At 43.5% G+C, this 22,147-nt stretch overlaps 1 protein-coding gene across 4 annotated transcripts in view; it reads left to right on the top strand.

Annotated features, from left to right (window-relative positions):
- The window catches only part of pbx4 (pre-B-cell leukemia transcription factor 4), a 366,564-nt gene that overhangs the window by 292,640 nt on the left and 51,777 nt on the right, over positions 1-22,147 (top strand). For 3 of the 4 annotated variants that reach the window (XM_080216681.1, XM_080216682.1, XM_080216683.1), the window contains 2 exons: positions 220-410; positions 19,269-19,404. In XM_080216681.1, coding sequence (XP_080072807.1) covers positions 220-410; positions 19,269-19,404 — 327 coding nt within the window. Of the gene's footprint in view, positions 1-219; positions 411-19,268; positions 19,516-22,147 lie in introns of all 4 variants that reach the window. The other variant, XM_080216684.1, reaches the window with a different exon arrangement.

Here is a 22,147-nt window from a genome sequence, read left to right as displayed (position 1 = left end):
GGATTCCTTCTCAGGGATAAACACTGTGTGGTGCAACATTTTCTTCTGAAGTATTGTCTGTCATCCATACACTGGTCCCTAAGTGCTTAGAGCTTTACATGCTGACTAATTAACAGATGTGAAGGAATGAAAAATGCTGTAGTTAGCACCCATCTGTGCATTTCATCTTGTGAATACCTTGTTGAAGCATATTCTGACCCTGGTGTGTTATGTCTGCAGGCATGTAGTGAATTTACCACGCATGTTATGAATTTGCTTCGTGAACAAAGTCGGACCAGACCTATCTCACCAAAGGAGATTGAACGTATGGTTTCTATAATCCACCGGAAATTCAGCACCATCCAGATGCAGCTAAAACAGAGCACGTGTGAAGCAGTCATGATCCTACGCTCTCGTTTTCTTGATGCAAGGTAGGGATGACAGCCAATTTCAGACCATAAGCATCTGCTTGTAAACCTGCTCAAATAGATAGAAGAACTTGGTAATTGTCATCAATTAAACTTTTAAACAAAACATGAAAACAGAACTCCTTTTCAGTGACAAAGTCAAACTTAAACATCACTTAAAAGGGTATAGATAGAGTGAACAGTGGGAAGCTTTTTCCCAGGTTGGAGGTGAAAATTTCGAGGGGTCACAGGCTCAAGGTGAGGGAGGGGCGATGTATAACTCAGATGTTAGAGGGATGTTTTTCACACAGAGGTTTGTGGGGGCCTGGAATGCACTGCCAAGTAGAGTGGTGGAGGCAGATAAGCTAGGGTTGTTTAAGACTTACCTAGATAGGCACATGAGCAGACTGGAGATAGAGGGATACAAAGAAATGTTCTCGTTGAAGATCAAGAGCCTCAGGACGTTCCTGGGAATTAATAGATTCCTATCGGCTGTCCAACAAATTCTAAGGCTCACCTGTCTCTTACATTGGAGTTATTGGGGATCTTCCACTAATGTCTGTATAGTCTGTTGTATGTTTATTGATGTCTCCTTTTCACATCCACAGGCGATTCAGTCCACCTTGTTGGCCAACAAGTGGCATACATGCGGTGGGTCGTGCGAGGGCTGCTCTTGGATGTTGCTTCGAGAGTTGCCTAGTGCTTCACATCCGTTAGTATACGCTTAAACTGGATCAATTGATGGGCAACACGACAGCTCAGTGACTATCAGTGTTTACAAGGACCCGGGTCGGATATCCGGCTTGAGTTGGTGTCTGTGGGAGATTGCACATTCTCCCCGTGCTTGCGTGGGTTTTCTCCGAGTGCTCCGGTTTCCTCCCACACCCCAAAAATGTGCTTTTAGGCTGATTGGTGTCAATAAGTTGTCCCTAAATTGGATCTCCCTTAATCTGGCACACATATAATTCCCTAAATTTGCACTCCTTTATTGTGGAGTCCACTAGATGTACAAGTAGATGTAGATAAAAGTCGTAGGTAGAAGGACTTGAATAAGGCACTCACTGAGTGTTAAAATGGGTGGCGTGGGCTTGTAGGGCCGAAAGGCCTGTTTCCCGTGCTGTGCTGTTCTTTGAATCCTTAAACCTCTCTCACTATGTCGAGTATGGAGGAACAGTCACACTTGGAATACTGTGTGCAATTCTGGTCACCCTATTATAGGAAGGATATTATTAAACTAGAAAAAGTGTAGAAAAGATTTACTAGGGATGCTACCAGGACTTGATGGATTGAATTATGAGAGGATGGATAGACTGGGACTTTTTTCTCTGAAGCGTAGGAGGCTGAGAGGTGATCTTATGGAGGTCTATAAAATAATGAGGGACATAGATCAGCTAGATAATCAATATCTTTTCCCAAAGGTGGGGGAGCCTAAAACTAGAGGGAATAGGTTTAAGGTGAGAGGGGAGAGATACAAAAGGGTCCAGAGGGGCAATTTTTTCACACAGAAGGTGGTGAATGTCTGGAACAAGTTGCCAGAGGTAGTCGTAGAGGTGTAATTTTGTCTTTTAAAAAGTGTTTACATGCGTACAGTGGGTATGGAGGGATATGGGCCAAATGCAGGCAATTGGGATTAGCTTAGGGGTTTCAAAAAAAACGGGCAGCATAGACAAGTTGGGCATATGACTCTATGGGAAAAGCACATTCACTTGTTTGCAAGCACACAATGCAATTTGCAAAGAAACTCGATCACAGGTGGTGACACTTCACACAGCGCTTTTAGCTTTTGTTCTTGTAAAACAAGCAATTTGTTGGATAGTTTGTCACATTAATGGGGGGGGATATTCTGCAGGGATGATGGCATTTTTGGGGACAGGGGCATGGTAGTGTAATGGTAATGTCACTGCACCCTGTACCAGAGGTCCAAACTAATTCTCTGGGGATTTGAGTTCAAATCCCACCACAGCAGTTGATAGGATTTAAATTCAATTAATAAAATCTGGAATGTAAAGGTAGACTTAGTAATTGGGTCTGTTAAATATCATTGATTATCATTAAAACAATATAGTTCCCTGATGCCTTTCTGGAAAGGAAATCTTTCACCCTTTTAGTACTGCTGCCTCACAGCATCAGAAACCCAAATTCAATTCCAGTCTTGGATGATTTGTCTGTGTGGAGTCTGCACATTTTCTCCAAATATGTGTAGGTTTCCTCCGGGTGCTCTAGTTTCCTTCCACAATCCAAAGATGCATAGGTTAGGTGGGATAGCCATGCTACATTGCCCCTTAGATGTGTAGGTTAGGGGAATTAGCGGGTAAAAACATAGGGTCATGGTGTAATACAGGGTTTTGGCCTGGATAAAGAAGCTCTACCAGAGAGTCTTCAGATTTGAAGGACCAAATGGCCTCCTTTGCACTGTAGGAATTCTATGAATTGTACATTTCAAATATGTTGCTAACACTTGATAATACTGTTTACTTTGTTAAAGTAATATGCTTGAAAATAATACATGAATTAATAATTCAGAAAGGTTGCACTTTACTTGGCAATAATATGGCCAAGTAAATATGGCAATAATATAGTTTGAACTGGATCAGGTATCTTCCAGAATAAAAACAGAAAATGCTGGAAAAAAATCAGCACGCCTGGTAGCATCTGTAGGGAGAGAAAACATTGTTAACACTCCTCATAATATCTTCAGGTATCTTCCATTTTAGCCTAGCCCATTATAAAAGATATGAATGCCATTTCTATGAAATACTATCTCCAGAAAATTTCCCAGCTGTGAGGTGATGATGTGCATTTGCTAATAAATGGTCCCCAGTTAGAGGAGGCAAGATTTTTCCTACTGCACAGATTTCCCAGTCCCGGTTGAAGATCTTGGGGTGGCTCTGAGGGAAGCTTCTGTACCAGATGCCAAATAGGATAGGATTTTTCTACTGAAGCTACTCCTTCAACTTCTGGTGGCATGTTTTCCATCAAAAAGTCTGACAACACCAGGTTTTAGTCCAACCGATTTATTTGATAGTAAACTCACTAGTAAATAGTAAATCGGTTGGACTAAAACCTGGTGTTGTCAGACTTTTTACTGTGTTTACCCGGTTTGATAGTAAATCAGTTGGACTAAAACCTGGTGTTGTCAGACTTTTTACTGTGTTTACCCCAGTCCAACGCCGGCATATCCACATCATGTTTTCCAGCAGCAGAGGTGGCAAACCATTGGCCACTGGCGGGATCTTCTGATCCCACTGATGTCTGCAATGTTTGACTGGTTCGCCCATCCCACTGCAGGAATCATCTTTGGCAGAACTGGAGATCCCGCTGGTGAGAAGGACTGGAATATCCCACCCTTTGTCGTGATGGTTACAGCTTTGCAGGGGCCAGACGTAATCAGTATATAATTCATCAGTCCCTCATCTTCCAGCATCTCCCCCTGGTGATTAATTAAGTATGTGCCTTTTTTTTCCCAACTTGCAAGACTTTGCATTTATCTGTATTAACTTCACCTTCCCTCTGTAAATACTAGCTAGATCCTTCTGTACCTATCCAGTTGCTCATTCTGATATTGTTTTCTTGGTTTTGTACCACTTGACATTAATAATTTTAAATATTATCTGTTTTTCATCTTATCCAATTCTCTCTTCCATTGCCTTCAGTTCATTTTAATCCATTCTTTCCTTGGGGAAGGACTTGACTTGATTCATCGTTTGGATGGGACAGTAAACCAAGGCACTCTCGTCTGCCTTCTGAGATCATAACAGATCCATAGTGCTATTATAAAGAAATTTGGGGAGTTATTGCCAGTCTTCTGGTTTATATTTACTCCTTCAATCAGATTATCTGGTCATTATCACATTGCTCTGTTTGGGAGCTAGCTGTGTGCAAATTGGTTGCTGCATGTCCTACATTACAAGAGTGATTGCACTTCAAAACCATTCCATTGGTTGTAAAGTGCATTGGGATGTCTGGTGGCTATAAAAAGTGCTATATAAATGGAATCCTTGATTTTTTTCCAAACCAAGCTAGTTTAATTTTTTTTTTAAGGTTTAAAGTTTATTTATTAGTGTCCTAAGTAGGCTTACATTAACACTGCAATGAAGTTACTGTGAAAATCCCCTAGTCGCCACACTGCGGCGCCTGTTCAGGTACATTGAGGGAGAACTTACTATGGCTAATGCACCTAACTAGCACATCTTTTGGACTGCCGGAGGAAACCCACGCAGACATGGGGAGAACGTGCTGACTCCGCACAGATGGTGACCGAAGCCAGGAATCGAATCTGGGTCCCTGGCGCTGTGAGGCAGCAGTGCTAACCATTGTGGTACCGTGCCATTGGTGGTTTGGTGATTGAGATAACTTTCCTACTGTATGAACACTGCTGCCCCCTCTTTGAACTCATTCTTTAAGCACCTGCAGGTCTTACTTGGGACACATTAGTTTAGGTTTAGAAACAGCCTTTCATCTGAAACACTGGATCTCTGAACCCATAACCCTGTATCACAAGGCTTTTCAGCATCCATTTTGAGATCTCAGCTCCTTTAAAGAAAAGGCCAGGGAGATTAACTTCTCTGCATTCATTGCATCTCCCCACATCTCTGACTCCATCAAAGTTATCACCCTCCTTCCTGTCTTGCCTCAATCCCTCCCTTTACATCAACTCTTATACCTGTACCTTCAGTCTTTCATTTGCCTTGGCACCTCTTTCCAGATAAGAATGTAAATTAAAAACCCTGAGCAGGATTCTCTGGCCACGAGTGCCTAAAGCCTGGAAATTCCCTCCCAGTCTCCCGAACTCAGTGAACCTCCGAATGGTCTGCCAAATTTTTTGTCTCGCCCCCTAAGATTCCTGTAGCAGGTAAAACAGGAAAATTTTGGTCTATGTCTGAACACTTTTTCACCTCTTAACATCCACATTTCTCCTTCTATCCCACTGCTTTCACTGTTTCGCTGTGAAAAATAAAGTAGCCTCCCACTTTCAACCCGCTCCCAACAAAACCCTTGCAACTTTACTCTGAAACTCCTAAATCTCCCACTTAAGGCTCTGCACCTTTCTATTCCACAACTTCTGGATAACTGGCCTCCTATTCGCTTCTCAACAAAACAATTGTTTTCATTATTCCTTTTCAGTCTTCTTGTACAGCCTATCTCTGTCCTCTTGAGTCTTCGGAACATAATTTTCAGTGTAACTGGTGCAAATTGTTTTTGCAAACAACATTTTATTTATAAAATATCTGAAAGAACATTGCAAACTACAAAAGGTCGTGAATGAAGCCCAATCCTTCACGCAAACCAGCCTCCCATCCATTGACTCTACACTTCTCACTGACTCGGCAAAGCAGCCAGCATAGTTAAGGACGCCACCCACTCCGACGTTCTCTCTTCCGTGGGGAAAAAGATACAAAAGTCTGAGGTCATGTACCAACCAACTCAAGAACAGCTTCTTCCCTGCTGCCATCAGACTTTTGAATGGACCTACCTCACATTAAGTTGATATTTCTCTACACCTTAGCTATGATTGTAACACTAAATTCTGCACTCTCTCGTTTCCTTCTTTATGAACAGTATGTTTTGTCTGTATAGTGCATAAAGAAACAATACTTTTCAGTATATGTTAACACATGCGACAATAATAAATCAAATCAAAACATTTCAAAGTGGCTGTGACACAAAGTGCAGGTTCAGGCTGTCTACATACATTGCATTGCAGTCTATCAAAGAAATATTACTGACATTTCAAAATGGTCATTAAAGTTGTCTACATAGATCAAGTTGCACTCTGAGGTCTTTCCTACAATTGTGGTATACGTAATATTCTCCGTATTATTTTCAATATAAGTCATATAGCCCAAGCCCCTCCCCTCAGTTTATTATGGCAGGAAAGCCTCAGTCAGAGACTTTCCCCCATTGTCTCTCTGCGATGGCTACCCCAATCTTTAGTGCATCCCCAGCGTGTAGTCCTGGGGTTTGGAATGTGCCAATCTGCAATATATGGTCAGGTCAACAAGTTTCAGACAGACCAAAGAGAGTCTTTCACTGAATTGATGATCCCTATACCAAAGAAAAGCCAGGCAGAGTGCCTTAATGACTACTGTCTGGTGGCCCTGATGTCTATCATTATTACTAAGGTTAGTCATAACACGCATCAGCTCCAGGCTCCCAGATTGCCTGGGTCTACTACAGTTTGCCTACTGCCACAACAAGTCCACAGTAGATACCATCTACTTGCATCTGTTTGGCTCTAAACTTTACCCTCGAACACCTGGATAACGAGGACAATTATTTATTGACCGCAGCTCAGCCTTCAACACTATTATCCTACAAAACTCATCTCCAAACTCCATGGCCTAGGGCTTGGCTCCTCCCTCTGCAGCTGCGATCCTAGACTTCCTGACCCACAGACTGCAATCAGTAAGGATAGGCAACAGCACCTCTTCCGCAGTTATCCTCAACACTGGTGTCCCGCAAGGCTTTGTCCTCAAAGAATCGTACAGCACAGGAAATAGGCCCGTTGGCCCTCCTCAGCCCCTTACTATACTCCTTATGCACTTAAGAGTGTGTGTGGCCAAATTCCTCTCCAACTCGATTTTCAAGTTTGCTGATAACACCATTGTAATGGACCGGATTTCAAAAATGATGGGACAGAGTCCGGGAAAGAGATAGAGAATTTGAGGAAATGGTGCAGAAAAAATAATCTCTCCCTCAATGTCAGTAAAACGAAGGAAAGAATCATCAACTTCAGGAAGTGTAGTGCCCTTGTTTATACCAATGGGGGTGAAGTGGAAATGGTTGAGAGCTTCAGGTTTCCAAGTGTCCAGGGCACCGGCAAACTGTTCTGGTCCCTCCACGCAGACACTATAGTTAAGAAAGCCTACCAACACCTCTGCTTTCTTGGGAGGCTAAGGAAATTCAGTATGTCCACTATAACTCTCACCAATTTTTACAGATGCACCATAGAAGGCATCCTTTCCAGATGTTTCACAGCTTGGTGTGACTGCTGCTGTGACCTGCAAGCAACTACAAAGGGTTGTGAATGTAGCCCAATCCATCACGCAAACCAGCCTCCCATCCATTGACTCTGTCTACACTTCCCGCTGTCTCAGGAAAACAGCCAGCATAGTTAAGGACCCCACATGTCTTGGACATACTGGGGTAAATTTTCCAGTTCTGTTCACCACAGGAATCAGACAGGCGAGGGGGCAGGCCATGGAAAAGTCCATTGGCCTCGGGCAGAATTTTCCAGTTTCAGGGTGAGCACGGCCGGACGTTCTCTCTTCCATCTTCTTCCATCAGGAAAATGATACAAAAGTCTGAGAACACCTGCCAGCCGACTCAAGCTCAGCTTCTTCCTTGATGCCATCAGACTTTTGATGGGACTATCATATATTAAGCTGATCATTAAGCGGTTATTTCTCTTCACCCTATCTGTCCACTTCGCTAGCCGAAATGGCTGAAACTTGCACTATTTGGAAGCTCATTAGTTATGCATAGGTCTGTATTGGGCCAAATCACCTGGTGGGTCAGGAGCTGACTTGTCCACCTGCTCTCAGCTGGCAGGATGCAAGCTGTAGGTACCATATTTAAACAAACTCTCCAGCCTTACCTGTCTTCAGGGCACATGCAGAGATATCTTCCAGCCACAAGAAGAAGACCAAAGGCTCCAAGAAGAAGGCAGCATTCCTATTCACCCACTAGGCCCTGGAGGCCTTGATTAGAAGACAGCAGGTGCACAAGTGTGTTCTGTATCTCAGGATGGCTTCAAGAAGCATACCAACCTCACGTCTCTGGCTGGGAGGCTGTTGCAGAGCAGGTCAACATGGGTGACAACAGTATCTGAAGCACCATTTTGAACAGGAAGAGCGTAAGTGACCTCATCCACTCCAGCAGCATAAGTCATCCAACTTTCAAACATTCTTAAGGAATCTCAGGATATGAATGCACTGGAGGGGATGCAAAGGAGATTCGCTATGATGCTGCCTGGGATGGAACAGTTAAGTTATAAAGCGAGGTTGGATAGGCTCAGGTTGTTTTCGTTGGAGCAGAGAAGACTGAGGGGCAACCTGATCGAGGTGTACAAGATTAAGAGGATCATGGACAGGGTGGATAGGGAGCAGCTGTTCTCCTTCGTTGAAGGGTCAGGTATGAGGGGACACAAGTTAAAAGTAAGGGGTGGGAGGTTTAGGGGAGATTTGAGGAAAAGCATCTTTCCCAGAGGGTGATGACAGTCCAGAATGCTTGGGAGGATGGTGGGGGCAGCATGTCTCAGATCCTTCAAAAAGTACCTGGATGAGTACTTGGCACACCATAACATTCAAGGCTATGGGCCGAATGCTGACAAATGGGATTAGGCGGTCAGGTCAGGCCCTTTCGTGCATCGCTGCAGACTCGATAGTCCGAAAGGGCTCTTAGACACTGTAGGATTCTATGAACATCAGAGATTCAATAGTCACTCAGTAAATTAGAGCAAATGATGGAGGAGTCCATCTGTGTTCTGTCTGATGTCAGGGTTCCAATATGTGAGTGTGTCGAGGTCACCATTGGGAAGATAGGCAACCACCATGGAAACCTTGCTGGATCTGTGCTCAGCCCTGGACTCCATGGACTCACTGCCTGGTGGGCACCATCAAGGTGGGGGCCACATGGGGACAAGGCTCCTTAATCACCGTCCAGGTGCACCATATCCTGCAGCAGCCTTCAGGCACCCATAGGGAGGCTGAACATCAGCCGGACACCCCGGGACTCTCCAATGGTTTGCAACTGGTCCCAGTCCCCTTTGCCTATGCCCCATCCTGTCCAGATGCTCAGGCCATTGCTCTATGTCCCTGAGCTGGAGACCTTGATTAGGCTGAGGCCATCCAGGTCTCGGCTACTAGAGGATGTCTGCCAAGGTCATCACAGTTATCAGTATTTAGTGGTCAGCAGGCTGCCTCCACTACTGCAACAGAAGCCGGGCTGCACCTAGGCTTGGTGGTCGGGTTAGGAAAGTTCACTGTTACTTTTGGGTCACTGGTGTGCTATCACTGTAAAGAAAAAGCAATTTTGTGAATGCATTTGATGATTGTGTGAATGTTTTGTTCAACTGAAGGTGCTGTAAATTTCAACACTGAAATTCTCTTATTTGAGGTTTAGCCATCCTCCCACTCAGTGACTGTGTCTGACTATGAGATTAACATTCATGGGATGTCAACCTCAGCTGAACCAGTCTCTGCAGTCTTGTGTGATGTCAGGGAGATATGTTTAAATCTTTAATTAAAAATATAAAATGCTGAATGAACTCAGCAGGTAAGGGACTCTGAGGAGAGAGAGAGAAGCAGAGTTAACATTTTGAGTCCGTATGACTTCTACAGAACCGAAGATGGATAGAAATATATTGAACATTTGAGCTAAGGAGAGAGTGACAAAAATTATATTTCTATCCCTTTTTAGTGCTGCAGAAGAGTTATGTGGACTGGAAATGTTAACTCTGTTTCTCTCTCTACAGGTGTTGCTAGATAAGAACATAAGAACATAAGAAATAGGAGCAGGAGTAGGCCATCTAGCCCTTCGAGCCTGCCCCGCCATTCAATAAGATCATGACTGATCTGTCGTGTCTCAGTTCCACCTTCCCGCCCTCTCCCCATAACCCTTAATCCCCTTGCCTATCAAAAACTTATCAGCCCGCGTCTTAAATATATTTAGCGAGGCAGCCTCCACCACTTCAACGGGCAGAGAATTCCAGAGATTCACCACCCTTTGAGTGAAGAAGTTCCTCCTCAACTCCGTTCTAAACCGCCCCCCTTTATCTTGAGGCTATGCCCTCTAGTCCTACTGTCCTTTCTGAGCGGGAAGAGCCTCTCCACCTCTATCCTATCCATCCCATTCATCATCTTATATGTCTCAATGAGATCTCCCCTCATTCTTCTAAACTCTAACGAGTACAAGCCTAGTTTATTCAGCCTCTCCTCATAGTTCAACCCCCTCAACTCTGTATCAGCCTAGTAAACCTCCTCTGCACTCCCTCCAAGGCCAAAATATCCTTGCGTAAGTGCAGCGACCAAAACTGCACACAGTACTCCAGCTGCGGTCTCACCAATGCACTGTACAGTTGCAGCAAGACCTCCCTACTTTTATATTCAATCCCCCTCGCTATGAAGGCCAGCATCCCATTAGCCTTCCTGACCACCTGCTGCACCTGCAGACTTTTTGCGACTCATGCACAAGGACCCCGAGGTCCCTCTGCACCGTTGCATGCTGCAATTTTTCGCCATGTAAGTAATAATCCTTCCTACCATTATTTTTCCAAAGTGGACAACTTCACACTTGCCAAATTAAATTCCATTTGCCAGTTCCTGGCCCATTCACCCAGCCTATCTAGATCCTTCTGCAGACTCTCCATAACCTCCGCACAATTTGCCGTTCCACCAATCTTGGTGTCATCAGCAAATTTCGACACCATACACTCGGTTCCCTCCTCCAGATCATCTATATAAATGGTAAATAGCTGAGGCCCCAGCACCGACCCCTGGGGCACTCCAATAGTCACCAACTGCCAATCCGAATAGCACCCATTGACCCCCACTCTCTGCCTCCTATTTGACAGCCAATCCCCTATCCATGCTAACACACTACCCGCAACTCCATGCCCCCTGACCTTCTGTAATAACCTCTTGTGCGGCACCTTATCAAACGCCTTCTGAAAATCAAGAAACACCACATCCACTGGCCCTCCTCTATCCACCGCCCTAGACACATCCTCATAGAACTCCAATAAATTCGTCAGACACGACTTCCCCTTAATGAAACCGTGCTGCGTCTGCTGTATCAAACAATTCTCCTCAAGATGCCTTGCTATTTTCTCCTTGATCATGGATTCTAACATTTTACCTACAACAGATGTTAAACTAACCGGCCTATAATTCCCTGCCTTTTGCCTGCCACCCTTCTTAAACAAAGGCGTAACATTAGCCGTTTTCCAATCTTCCGGCACTTCCCGGAATCCAGCGACGTTTGGAAAATAATCACCAAGGCATCCACTATCACCTCCACCATTTCTTTCAGATCACCTCTGCCATTTCTTTCAGATCTGCTGGTCTTATCTAGCATTTTCTGTTTTTGTTTTAGATTTCCAGCATCCGTAGTATTTTGCTTTTAATGGATTGTTTAAATCTTTATTGAAGTGTGTGTGAAATAAGCTTTTCTAAACCACCTTCCTCAAAGAACACCACTGAGCGAGTGTAGCTCATTGGCATTGATATTCTGGCAACATTTTAATCTGATTTGATTTATTGTTGTCACATGTATTCGTAAGCAGTGGAAAGTATTGTTCAATGCATGCTATACAGAAAAAGCATACTGTTCAAAGAGAAGGGAAGGAGAAAGTGCAGAATGTGGTGTTACAATCATACCTATGGTGTAGAGAAAGATGAACTTAATGCGAGGTAGGCCCATTCAAAAGTCTGTAGGCAGCAGGGAAAAAACTGTTCTTGAATTGGTTGGGACATGTCCTCAGACTTTTGTATCACCTCAGTGGTGGTGGCAGAACACAAAACATTTTTCTATTTTGTTTATTATTTGTCACAAATAAAGCTTACATTAACACTGCAATGAAGTTACTGTGAAATTCCCTTAATTGCCACACTCTGGCGCCTGTTTAGGTCAATGCACCTAATCACATCTTTCAGTCTGTGGGAGGAAACCAGAGCATCCGGAGGAAATGCACGGGAGGAGTAGATTCCTCAGCATGTTTCATCTCAGTCGCAACTGTATTTGCATCATTATTTGGTGACGAAAGCTTCAAGTCTTCTCATGCACCACTCTTGTTCTTCACTGGACTCCATTCCCAGAGTGAGCACATTCACCGTACTCCAAAGCAGACATAATGGTCTAGTGATGCGTGTGAATGCAGGATGTGTTCTCGCTGTGCACCATCAGACGTTTGCTGAGATGAAAGGGAAAGGCATTGAGGGCTAGGAGAGATGTGGTCATAAGTCCTCACTTAACGTTACTCTTTCTGGAACCTGTCAGCAACTAAAGTATCATGGGCAAGTTTCCCACATCTTCCTCCATGGCATCATTGCACTCATACTGACACTTAGCAACCTATTGAGGTTTCTGGGTCTCCAGACCTTCATCCTCCAATGAGCTGTCATCCTCCTATAGTCCATCCGTTTGCAAGGGATTCCCTCTTTGCATTGCCAGATTGTGAAGAGCGCAACACGCTGGAATGATGAGGGAAGCCCCACTGGGAGTGTATTGCATGAGACACATGAGTGTTCCAAGCATCTGAAGCCCATCTGCAGAAGCCCTGTGGCCTGCTCTATAAGGGAGCATGTGGAGCTGTAAGCAGCATTCTATCTCTCCTCAGAACCACTCTAAGGGTGATGCACCATTGCCATCAGTCAGTGTTTCAGTGGGAACCTCACCCCCAAGCAGCCATCCCTGCTGACTTACTGACCCTTTAAGAACCTCAGGCAACTGGGATGTCAACCTATGGGAAATGTAAGGCTCCACAGTTTTTCGTGCCCTATTTACATGTGGCTGTCTTTGAGAGGCTAGCATACACATTGAGGTGACCAAGGTGACTTACCAAAAATCTGATATAGGAGCCATGTGGGATGATAGGGTGTCAATGAGATGACTGACCCAAACTAGCACTTTGTTTGAATTTCTGATGTGACATATTAATAACTAATTGGTTAATCACGGTCAGTAAGTGGAAGCCCTTTGGCTCCTTGTGAATGGTAATTAGCTAAAGAACCAAAGATGAGAAGAATGGCCCTTTTTTTAACCTTGTGAGTTAAGATCAGGGATGCACTGCCCTCAAAGATGATAAAAGCAGATTCATTTGTAACTTTCAAAAGAGAATTGGAGAGATACTTGGAAGGGGAGAACATTGCAGAGCTTAAAGGTTAAGAACAGCAGGGTCAGTACAACAGTCTGGATGACGGGGTGGGGCGGGGTGGGTGTTCAGTGGATGTAATTCAGTTGAATTTTCAGATGGCAACTGTTCCAATCTGGCAAAGTACTGGTGAATACTTGTTTTCTTTGAAATCTTGAGAGTTCCAACAACAAGAGTTTCCCGTCTGTGGCTAGTTGCAAATATCCTTTCTTAGCTAAACTTGAAAGGTTACTTTTCATTTTTGTGTTTCTACCTTGCCCTAAGGATTACTTTCAGAACTAGAATCAATATGCAGGTGAACGGCTTGTGAGCAAATTAAAATCTCATCCAAAGTGTGATGAATGTCTGAGGTGAGGGAGACTAATATTTGCTGTAGGACTGTAGTAAGTTGTGTCAGCATTAGATAAGCTTTCAGTGATTTGTTAGATGGGAGACCTGTACTTAGTAACCTGGAAACAAATATTGATAGCTGCGGGGCTCACAATGTGCAGATAACCCATACCCATTGACCAATGCTGGCAACACATCAGTTTTGTGCTGTCGGTTGTTTGATTTCAGTATCTTTATTTATTAATTAGTGGGATATGGGTGGTGCTGGCTGGCCAGCATTTATTGCCCATCCCTGGATGCCCTTATTCAGAGGGTGCTGAGAGTCAACCACATTGCTGTGGCTCTGGAGTCGCATGTGGGTCAGACCGGGTAAGGGTCGGGAGATTTCCTTCCCTAAAGAACATTAATGAACCAGATGGGTTTTTCCAACAATCATCTATGGTTTCATGGTCATCAGTGTTTTTTATTGAATTCAAATTCCATCATCTGCCATGGTGAGATTCGAACCTGAGTGCTCAGAACATTAGCTGAGTTTCTGGATTAATAGTCCTCCCCAGCAGTAACCATGTTGCTGATTGGCTGGATATCTGGTTAGTGGAACAATATGATTAGGTTCTAGCGTCACTTAAAGCTAGCATGTACTGCACCTCTTAAAAGAGGATACGCTTTGAATAGAGAACTTTCCTGTGGTCGTATAGGAAGTGAATCTGACCTGTGAAACATTGAACAATGGCAACAAATGGGAGAGAACAGACTCCAGGGTTTCTGAACACTGCAGTGCAGACCTTGGTGGGGGAGAAGAGAAATAGTCCAGGAGCTCTCCCGGACATACACACAGAAAGCAGGGGCATCGGAGAGCTATGGAGGTTAATACCACAGGTGTTAAGCCCAGTGGAGTTAGTTGGAATGCCACAAGAAGTTGAATGATCTTTTTTAAGTAGTCACAGTGAATGACTGAGATTCCCTTGGTGATGTGTTTTGCAGCGAAGGAGGTGACTCATCATTGGCTGCATCTTTTGGTCCCGTTGCTGTCAACGGGGTTTCCTGTTGTTCACAGCCATGACTGCTGGGGAACCTGCAGTGGGGGGTATGAATGGGGGTGGGGGGCAGTGAATATATCTTTAGATGTTATCTCATGAACGCTGCAGCCTTTGTGTCAGACCCTCCTCAATCCACATATCCACTGTCACTCATTTCTATCAATTAGGACTCATAACTGATATGCTTTCAAACTTGTATAAATTCACCCCCACATGTCACAACTTGCAAACACTTACTGGTTAGTCAACCATTGCAACATGTCAACTAAAAAGATTGCAGCAGATTAAGGAGGTGCGTGACCTGAGACAGCAGGAGTTAGCCGAGGGGGAATGCCCATGTCTGCTTGTAAGGGCTTGGGGAAAGGTCGAAACCATCAAAGATGAAGATATTTTTATATCTAATATACCATCTCACATCCCATCCCACATCCCACTTCGCCCTCATCCACAATCTATTCTGATTTGCCAGTTGCAGATAGAGTAAGCAAGTACCTCTTTCTTCATCACCACCTCCTTCCTCACACCAGATTCTTAATCTTCTCCTTTCTCCTTTTGGATACTGAAGAAGAGCAACCTGACCAGGCAGTGAATGAACAGCAAGAAGACAGTGATGATGAAGGCACACTGTCACTCAATTTCACACTCCCTCCTTTTAGCTCAGATACTGGTGCTGTGTAATTTAGAGGCTGGAATACAGGGCGGGATCTGCCTACTGTTCACAGCCAGGTAAGGAACATGCAGCATATCAAAGAGCGAGATTACACACAGATTTTGCTGAAGAGGACTCAATTGGGCCTGTTGAAGGGGCAACATTGAGAAGATGTATTGGGAAGCCTGTCAGATAGCCTGCAGTTAATATCATAGAGTGTGAAGACTCCAGTACCAATTTGGCACAGGACTTTGGGTAGAACTTACAACACGTTCTTCACAGCATGTAAGACATGCACAGTTCTATTGTGCACCCAACCACATGCAGCACAAGCGGCTTCCACCTGAAGTCTGAGTGCTGCATAGAAGCTCAGTGTGAAGCCATGCAAAGTCTTTTTGCTACTATGCAAGCTGGAAGGGTCGTGCAGTGGGTCACAGTAGTTCAAAGTGTAACAGATGACTTGAATTGTTGAGGTGGTTTCCTAGAGAAGGGCAGTAGTTCCTTGGGGCACAGCCCTATTACCCTCTCTCGGGGAAAGTAGCTTTCACCCTCCCAGCCTGCCTATCAATGCCTTTAATGTTGCTTAGCAGTCAGGTAACCTTACTGTTTCTGTCTATGCCTAGATAGCATAGTCTGCAGCTAAGCAGTCTAGACCCAGAACTGTTCAAGGCCACTGTCCAGGCTATTTGCAGTCTCTTCTGTTGAAATTTTGTAACTTTTCCCCAACCTGCTGCAACCACTAGATAGCATGAACAGAGAGTCAGTGACCTCCTTTATACACAGAGGGATGACAAACTGCAAGATGCCTCCAATATCTCCAATTCTAGCCTGAAAGGAGCCCAATGCATCCCTATGGTCTCCTTCAAAGGAGCTTAAAAGGGAAATTAGGAGAGCCAGAAGGGGTCATGAGGAGACCTTGGCGGGTAAGATTAAGGAGATTCCCAAGGCCTTCTATAAATATGTGAAAGGTAAAAGGATGAGAAGAGAAGGGATAGGACCTATAAAAGGTGAAGGGGGAAAGGTCTGTGTGGAACCAGAAGAAATGGCAGAGGTGCTTAATGAGTACTTTGCCTCAGTATTCACGGTGGAAGCTGATCTGGGAGATTTTGCTACGGATGTGCAGCAGATGGAAAAGATTGAGTTTGTGGATATTAAGGTGGAGGATGTGTTAGAACTTTTGAATTCTATCAAGATACATAAGTCGCCGGGACCAGATGGGATGTACCCCAGGATACTGTGGGAGGCGAGGGAAGTGATTGCAGAGCCCCTGGCGATGATCTTTGCGTCGTCAATGGAGACGGGAGAGGTTCCGGAAGATTGGAGGATTGCGGATGTAGTCCCTATTTTCAAGAAAGGGAACAGAGATAGCCCGGGAAATTACCGACCGGTGAGTCTGACCTCAGTGGTTGGTAAGCTGATGGAGAGGCTTCTGAGGGACAAGATTTACGAGCATTTGGAGAGGTTTGACATGATCAGGAATAGTCAGCATGGATTTGTCAAGGGCAGGTCGTACCTTACGAGCCTAGTTGAGTTCTTCGATAATGTGACTGAACGCATTGACGAAGGAAGTGCCGTGGACGTGGTGTACATGGACTTCAGCAAGGCGTTTGATAAGGTCCCCCATGCAAGACTTCTTGAGAAGGTGAGAGGGCATGGGATCCAAGGGCCTTTGGCCTTGTGGATCCAGAACTGGCTTGCCTGCAGAAGGCAGAGAGTGGTTGTGGATGGGTCTTTTTCTGAATGGAGGTCAGTCACCAGTGGAGTGCCCCAGGGATCTGTTCTAGGACCCTTGCTGTTTGTCATTTTCATAAATGACCTGGATGAGGAAGTGGAGGGATGGGTAAGTAAGTTCGCTGATGACACGAAGGTCGGTGCTGTTGTGGATGTTCTGGAAGGATGTCAAAAGTTGCAGCAGGACATAAATAGGATGCAGGACTGGGCGGAGAAGTGGCAGATGGACTTCAACGCGGATAAATGCGTAGTCGTCCATTTTGGCAGAACCAACGGGATGAACGAGTACACTATCAAGGGCAGGAGTCTTAGTAGTGTTGAAGAGCAGAAGGATCTTGGGGTCCGGGTCCACAGGACTCTTAAATTGGCCTCGCAGGTGGAAGAGGTGGTCAAGAAGGCGTATGGTGTACTGGCCTTCATTAATCGAGGGATTGAGTTTAGGAGTCGGGAGGTAATGCTGCAACTTTATAAGACCCTTGTCAGGCCTCATTTGGAGTACTGTGCGCAGTTCTGGTCGCCTCACTATAGGAAAGACGTAGAAGCTATTGAAAGGGTACAGAGGAGATTTACAAGGATGTTGCCTGGACTGGGAGGCATGCCTTATGAAGTTAGGTTGAGGGAGCTGGGTCTCTTTTCCCTGGAGAGACGAAGGTTGAGAGGCGACCTGATAGAAGTTTATAAAATGTTGAGGGGAATAGATAGGGTGGATTCTCAGAGGCTATTTCCCCGGGTTGAAATGGTCGCTACGAGAGGACATGGATTTAAGGTGTGGGGAGGAAAGTACAGAAGTGATGTTAGGGGTAAGTTTTTCACTCAGAGGGTGGTGAGTGAATGGAATCGGCTGCCGTCAGTGGTGGTAGAGGCGAACTCGCTGGGGTCTTTTAAAAGACTTCTGGATGAGTATATGGGGTTTTATGGGATTGGGGGTTATGGATAGGTCTATAGATTGGTAGGTGTTGATGTGATCGGCGCAACTCGTGGGCCGAAGGGCCTGTTTGTGCTGTAGTGTTCTATGTTCTATGTTCATCGTGCTTGATAATTATTCTTAGTGCCAGTGAGGGTGTTTAGTAGTGCTTCTGAACAGTGTTAAAAATCAGTTACATCTTATTCAACAAATTTCCAATGGAACTAAGCATAAACATGGAAATTCACATCAATTCATTGCTTAGGGATTGTGTGCTGAGAGAACTTAAACAGTGCAGAATGTGGAGAAGTGTAGAACCACAAACAGGAACTTGTGGATTTGTCTAGTATTCTGGATGTGTGCAAATTCCCAAAGCTGCGAAAGTTTTGCTGTCTTTATTGCTGCAAAATGTGAACATGTGAAGGGTTTTTTCTGGGATAACTAAGGAGAAACTATTTCCCTGGCAGAAGGCTCAGTATCGGGAGGATGTAGATTTAAGATCAGAGTTAAGATCAGAGATGCACTGCCCGCAAAGATGATAGAAGCAGATTCAATTGTAACTTTCAAAAGAGAATTGGAGAGATAGTTGAAGGGGAGAAAATTGCAGAGCTAAACGGTTAAGAACAGCAGAGTCAGTACTAATATTACAGAGTGTAAAGGTTTACAGCATGGAAGTAGACCCTTTGGCCCAACTTGTCCATGCCACTCCTTTTTTTAAATCCCTAAGCTAGCCCCAATTACCTGCATTTGGCCTATATCCCTCCATATCCATCTAACCCATGTAACTGTCTAAACGCTTTTTAAAAGACAAAATTGTACCCGCCTCTATTACTACCTCTGGCAGCTCGTTCCAGATACTCACCACCCTCTGTGAAAAAATTTCCCCTTTGGACCCTTTTGTAGCTCTGCCCTCTCACCTTAAACCTATGCCCTTTAGTTTTAAACTCCCCTATCTTTGGGAAAAGATGTTGACTATCTTGCTGATCTATGCCCTTCATTATTTTATAGACCTCTATAAGATCACCCCTCAGCCGCCTATGTTCAGAGAAAAAAAAAGGTTGAATATTTCAGAGGTGATGGGCCAAATGGTCTTCTGTGGTGTACAATTCTATCATTTCTAACTCAATTGCTAAAAGGGATTGAGTTTGTGTACAACAAAACTAAGAATAAGATATTTGTTTCGTTTCCAGTTTTGCTTTTTCACTCTGCAGCATGCAGTGAAAAAAATAGCTGACTGAGTATGGTATGATGGGGTGAGCAGAACTGGTCTGATGTGGATGGCAAAGTTTAAATATTTGAGACCCACTAAAACCAGTGACATTTAAAAACTCTTCATTCTTTCTGTTTCACTTTAAAGGCGGAAACGACGTAATTTCAGCAAACAGGCCACGGAAGTCCTGAACGAATATTTCTACTCCCACCTGAGTAATCCCTATCCTAGTGAGGAAGCCAAAGAGGAACTGGCAAAGAAATGTGGTATCACAGTGTCACAGGTACAGCCTACTCTCCCAGCTTCAGCCTGGGATTCGCCTGCAGTCCACATCCACAGATATCACTACACATTTCCCTCAAGCCAGCTTGGAGAAACAAGCAAAGCAACAAATGTAGGCGAAAAGCTTAATATGTAAATTGTGCTTTTATATCAGTACATATGTTTGATCTACCTGCCAGGGATTCCGGGATAAGATATTATGAGATATTGTACAATACTAAATTAATGGTTGCTGGCTGCTTTTTTCACACTGCAGTTATGACTTTCGCTGTAGCCCAAGGTAGAGAGAGGATCCAAACACTTTAGTAAGATTTTTTTACCAATGAATTTGTTTCCCAAACACAAAGCTGGTGTGATTATAGTATAGTGAGCTAATTTTTGAGTTTGAAGTCTGAATGAAGTGTAACCTTGTGAATGAACAGTGCCAATCTTCCTCGGAGATTGGCGACTACCTCTTCTAGTTAAATTTTTAACATTTAAAAAATATTTTACAGCAATTAAACTGTCATGATAAAGCTGTTGCTCCTTCTCTGTATGTAAATATATTCATGATTTAGATTACAAGGGCTTACACTTGCAGTGAAGGTAAAAACATGAACATGTTTTGCCAATTCTGGATTGCTGTGAATGTCCTGGTCTTTATTACCTGTCATATATTTCTACATACCTGCCAATTTTTCCAGTGCCATTGATGGGCCAGTGATTTTCCTTGTCCACTCATGCTTAAATATGAACTGCATGTGTTTACTGGGTCAAGACTTTTTTGCGACATCAGAAGAGCTACAACAGCTGCATGTTGGTCAGTTACTACGGGTATCAGCCAGATTTATATAATCTACACCTCATCTCCTGAGTCCCAGACAGCAAGTTCAATATGTTAGAAATACCATCACTTAAAGTGATCGATGCAGGGTCTGTAATTTGGTCCTAGTGTGGTAGGAATAAATACTTTTTTGAGTCCTCCTCCATTTGTCCACCTCCCTTCAACTCATATGTCCAGTTTTTGTTCTGCCCTACTCATGAAATTCTCTGTAAATTTGAAATACTGGCAGGTATGTTTTTGGCCAAGAAATATTTCAATTTTTACAATGTTGCATTCCTTTGTGACATTTTTTTTGTACTCAGGTGGTTTATTGCCAAAATGTTGGCATTTTGGGATTTAGAAGTTGTACGTGTAATGTCCAAATTAAAGTAGGTTGAAAATAATAAACCTGATAAGGCATTTTTGTGAAAACAATGTTACAATACAAACCTCTTTAATGGAAAGCAGTCTGGCGAGCAAATATGATATCCCCATTATCCAGTCGCTGTTAAAAAAACACTACTGGATGTGTGGGGAGTGAATGGTTCTGTGAAGAAGTAGTCTCTTTACATGAACTTTCTCACCATCAAGCTTGCACCATATTTAAATTAGCCACACATGAAAATATCTAATTTAAAGGAAAAATCTGTGTTTTCAGAAATAATTAAATTTACCGTTTAAACCCTAAGTGATGACCCTTCAGTGTTTCATTATGCATTATTTAATCATTTAAGTAATGGTGTTCTTTATCAGTGCAGATTAACATAGAACAGGCTGCCATATTGTGATATGATTATTCCAGTTTGCAGCTCTATCTTGTAATATTATGATGACAACACTGTATGTTATCAGGCAAAGGTAAACTAAATAAAATGCATGCCTTCAATTTGAGCTGAAATTCTTGTTTCTGTGGTAACTGAGTCCCTGGTTCACTGTGGTGTGGTTATTAACCTGTTCTGGGCAGATAGTGATACTGGGCTTTTATTTCTGGAAAGGTGTTTGATATTCCCTGAATAACCACTGCACAAAATTCACAAGTGGACATCCATTGGGAAAGAGATCATAGCTGCTAGCTACCTATCCTAGTAACATGTGACAGAGGGAGACCAAAGTGTCTGTGCAGGGTTTATCCTACATAGTCACCGGTGAAGGGCATTCTTTTAAACATGACAAAGACTTCAGCTTAGTAGATCTCATCAAAGTCATTTATTTACCACTGGTGGAGTGGAATGGGAATCTCAGGAAACCTTTTTCCTGTTTGCTTTTAGAATACCTTCTCATTGCGATGTTGCAAATACCAGCTTCCGGGGTGGTTTCTACTGAACCTTTGCTTAAATTTTGATATCTTTGCATTTTTAAATTTTAACAATGTGAAATATATTAAAATTGGTAAAGATGTATATCATTTCTGACTTCCTTTAGAAAACATAGACTTTTCCTTTAAACCCACATACCTGGTGTAAGAATGTTTTAAGAATTCTAACAGGCAAATTCTAAAAGAACACAAATGCCATATCAGGTCTATAATTTGGAGTGATACATGTTTTTTCTATTAAATATTACTCTAGATTTTCTTATGAATATGAATATACTTTATTTTGAGTCCCAGTGTACCCAATTATCAGAGCTTTTGATATATAATTCATGGAAGAATGAAAAGCAGATGTTGCACTGCTACTTGAAGCAAAAAGAGCAGTTACTTAGAAATAAGATGAACTTTGCAGTCACCTTTGAAAATCATGTACTATTTTAAGAAAAATAGATTTGACCTCTTTGCAACTCTGGCAATACATTTTTAACACTGCTTTGCTCCAAGTAGCAGGAGTTTAAATGGCCTGATATAAGACAGGGACAATAGTGGCTAATTCAACCCAAGACTCCCCTACGTGCCTTCTGGTAATTCTTCACAGAGTGCGATCAAGGCTAAGAAAAAGATCAGTAA

Source organism: Carcharhinus amblyrhynchos, chromosome 33 (genome assembly GCF_965287045.1).
Source record: "Carcharhinus amblyrhynchos chromosome 33, sCarAmb.v2.hapA, whole genome shotgun sequence".
NCBI lineage: Eukaryota > Metazoa > Chordata > Chondrichthyes > Carcharhiniformes > Carcharhinidae > Carcharhinus > Carcharhinus amblyrhynchos.
This window is presented reverse-complemented; position numbering and strand designations above follow the sequence as displayed.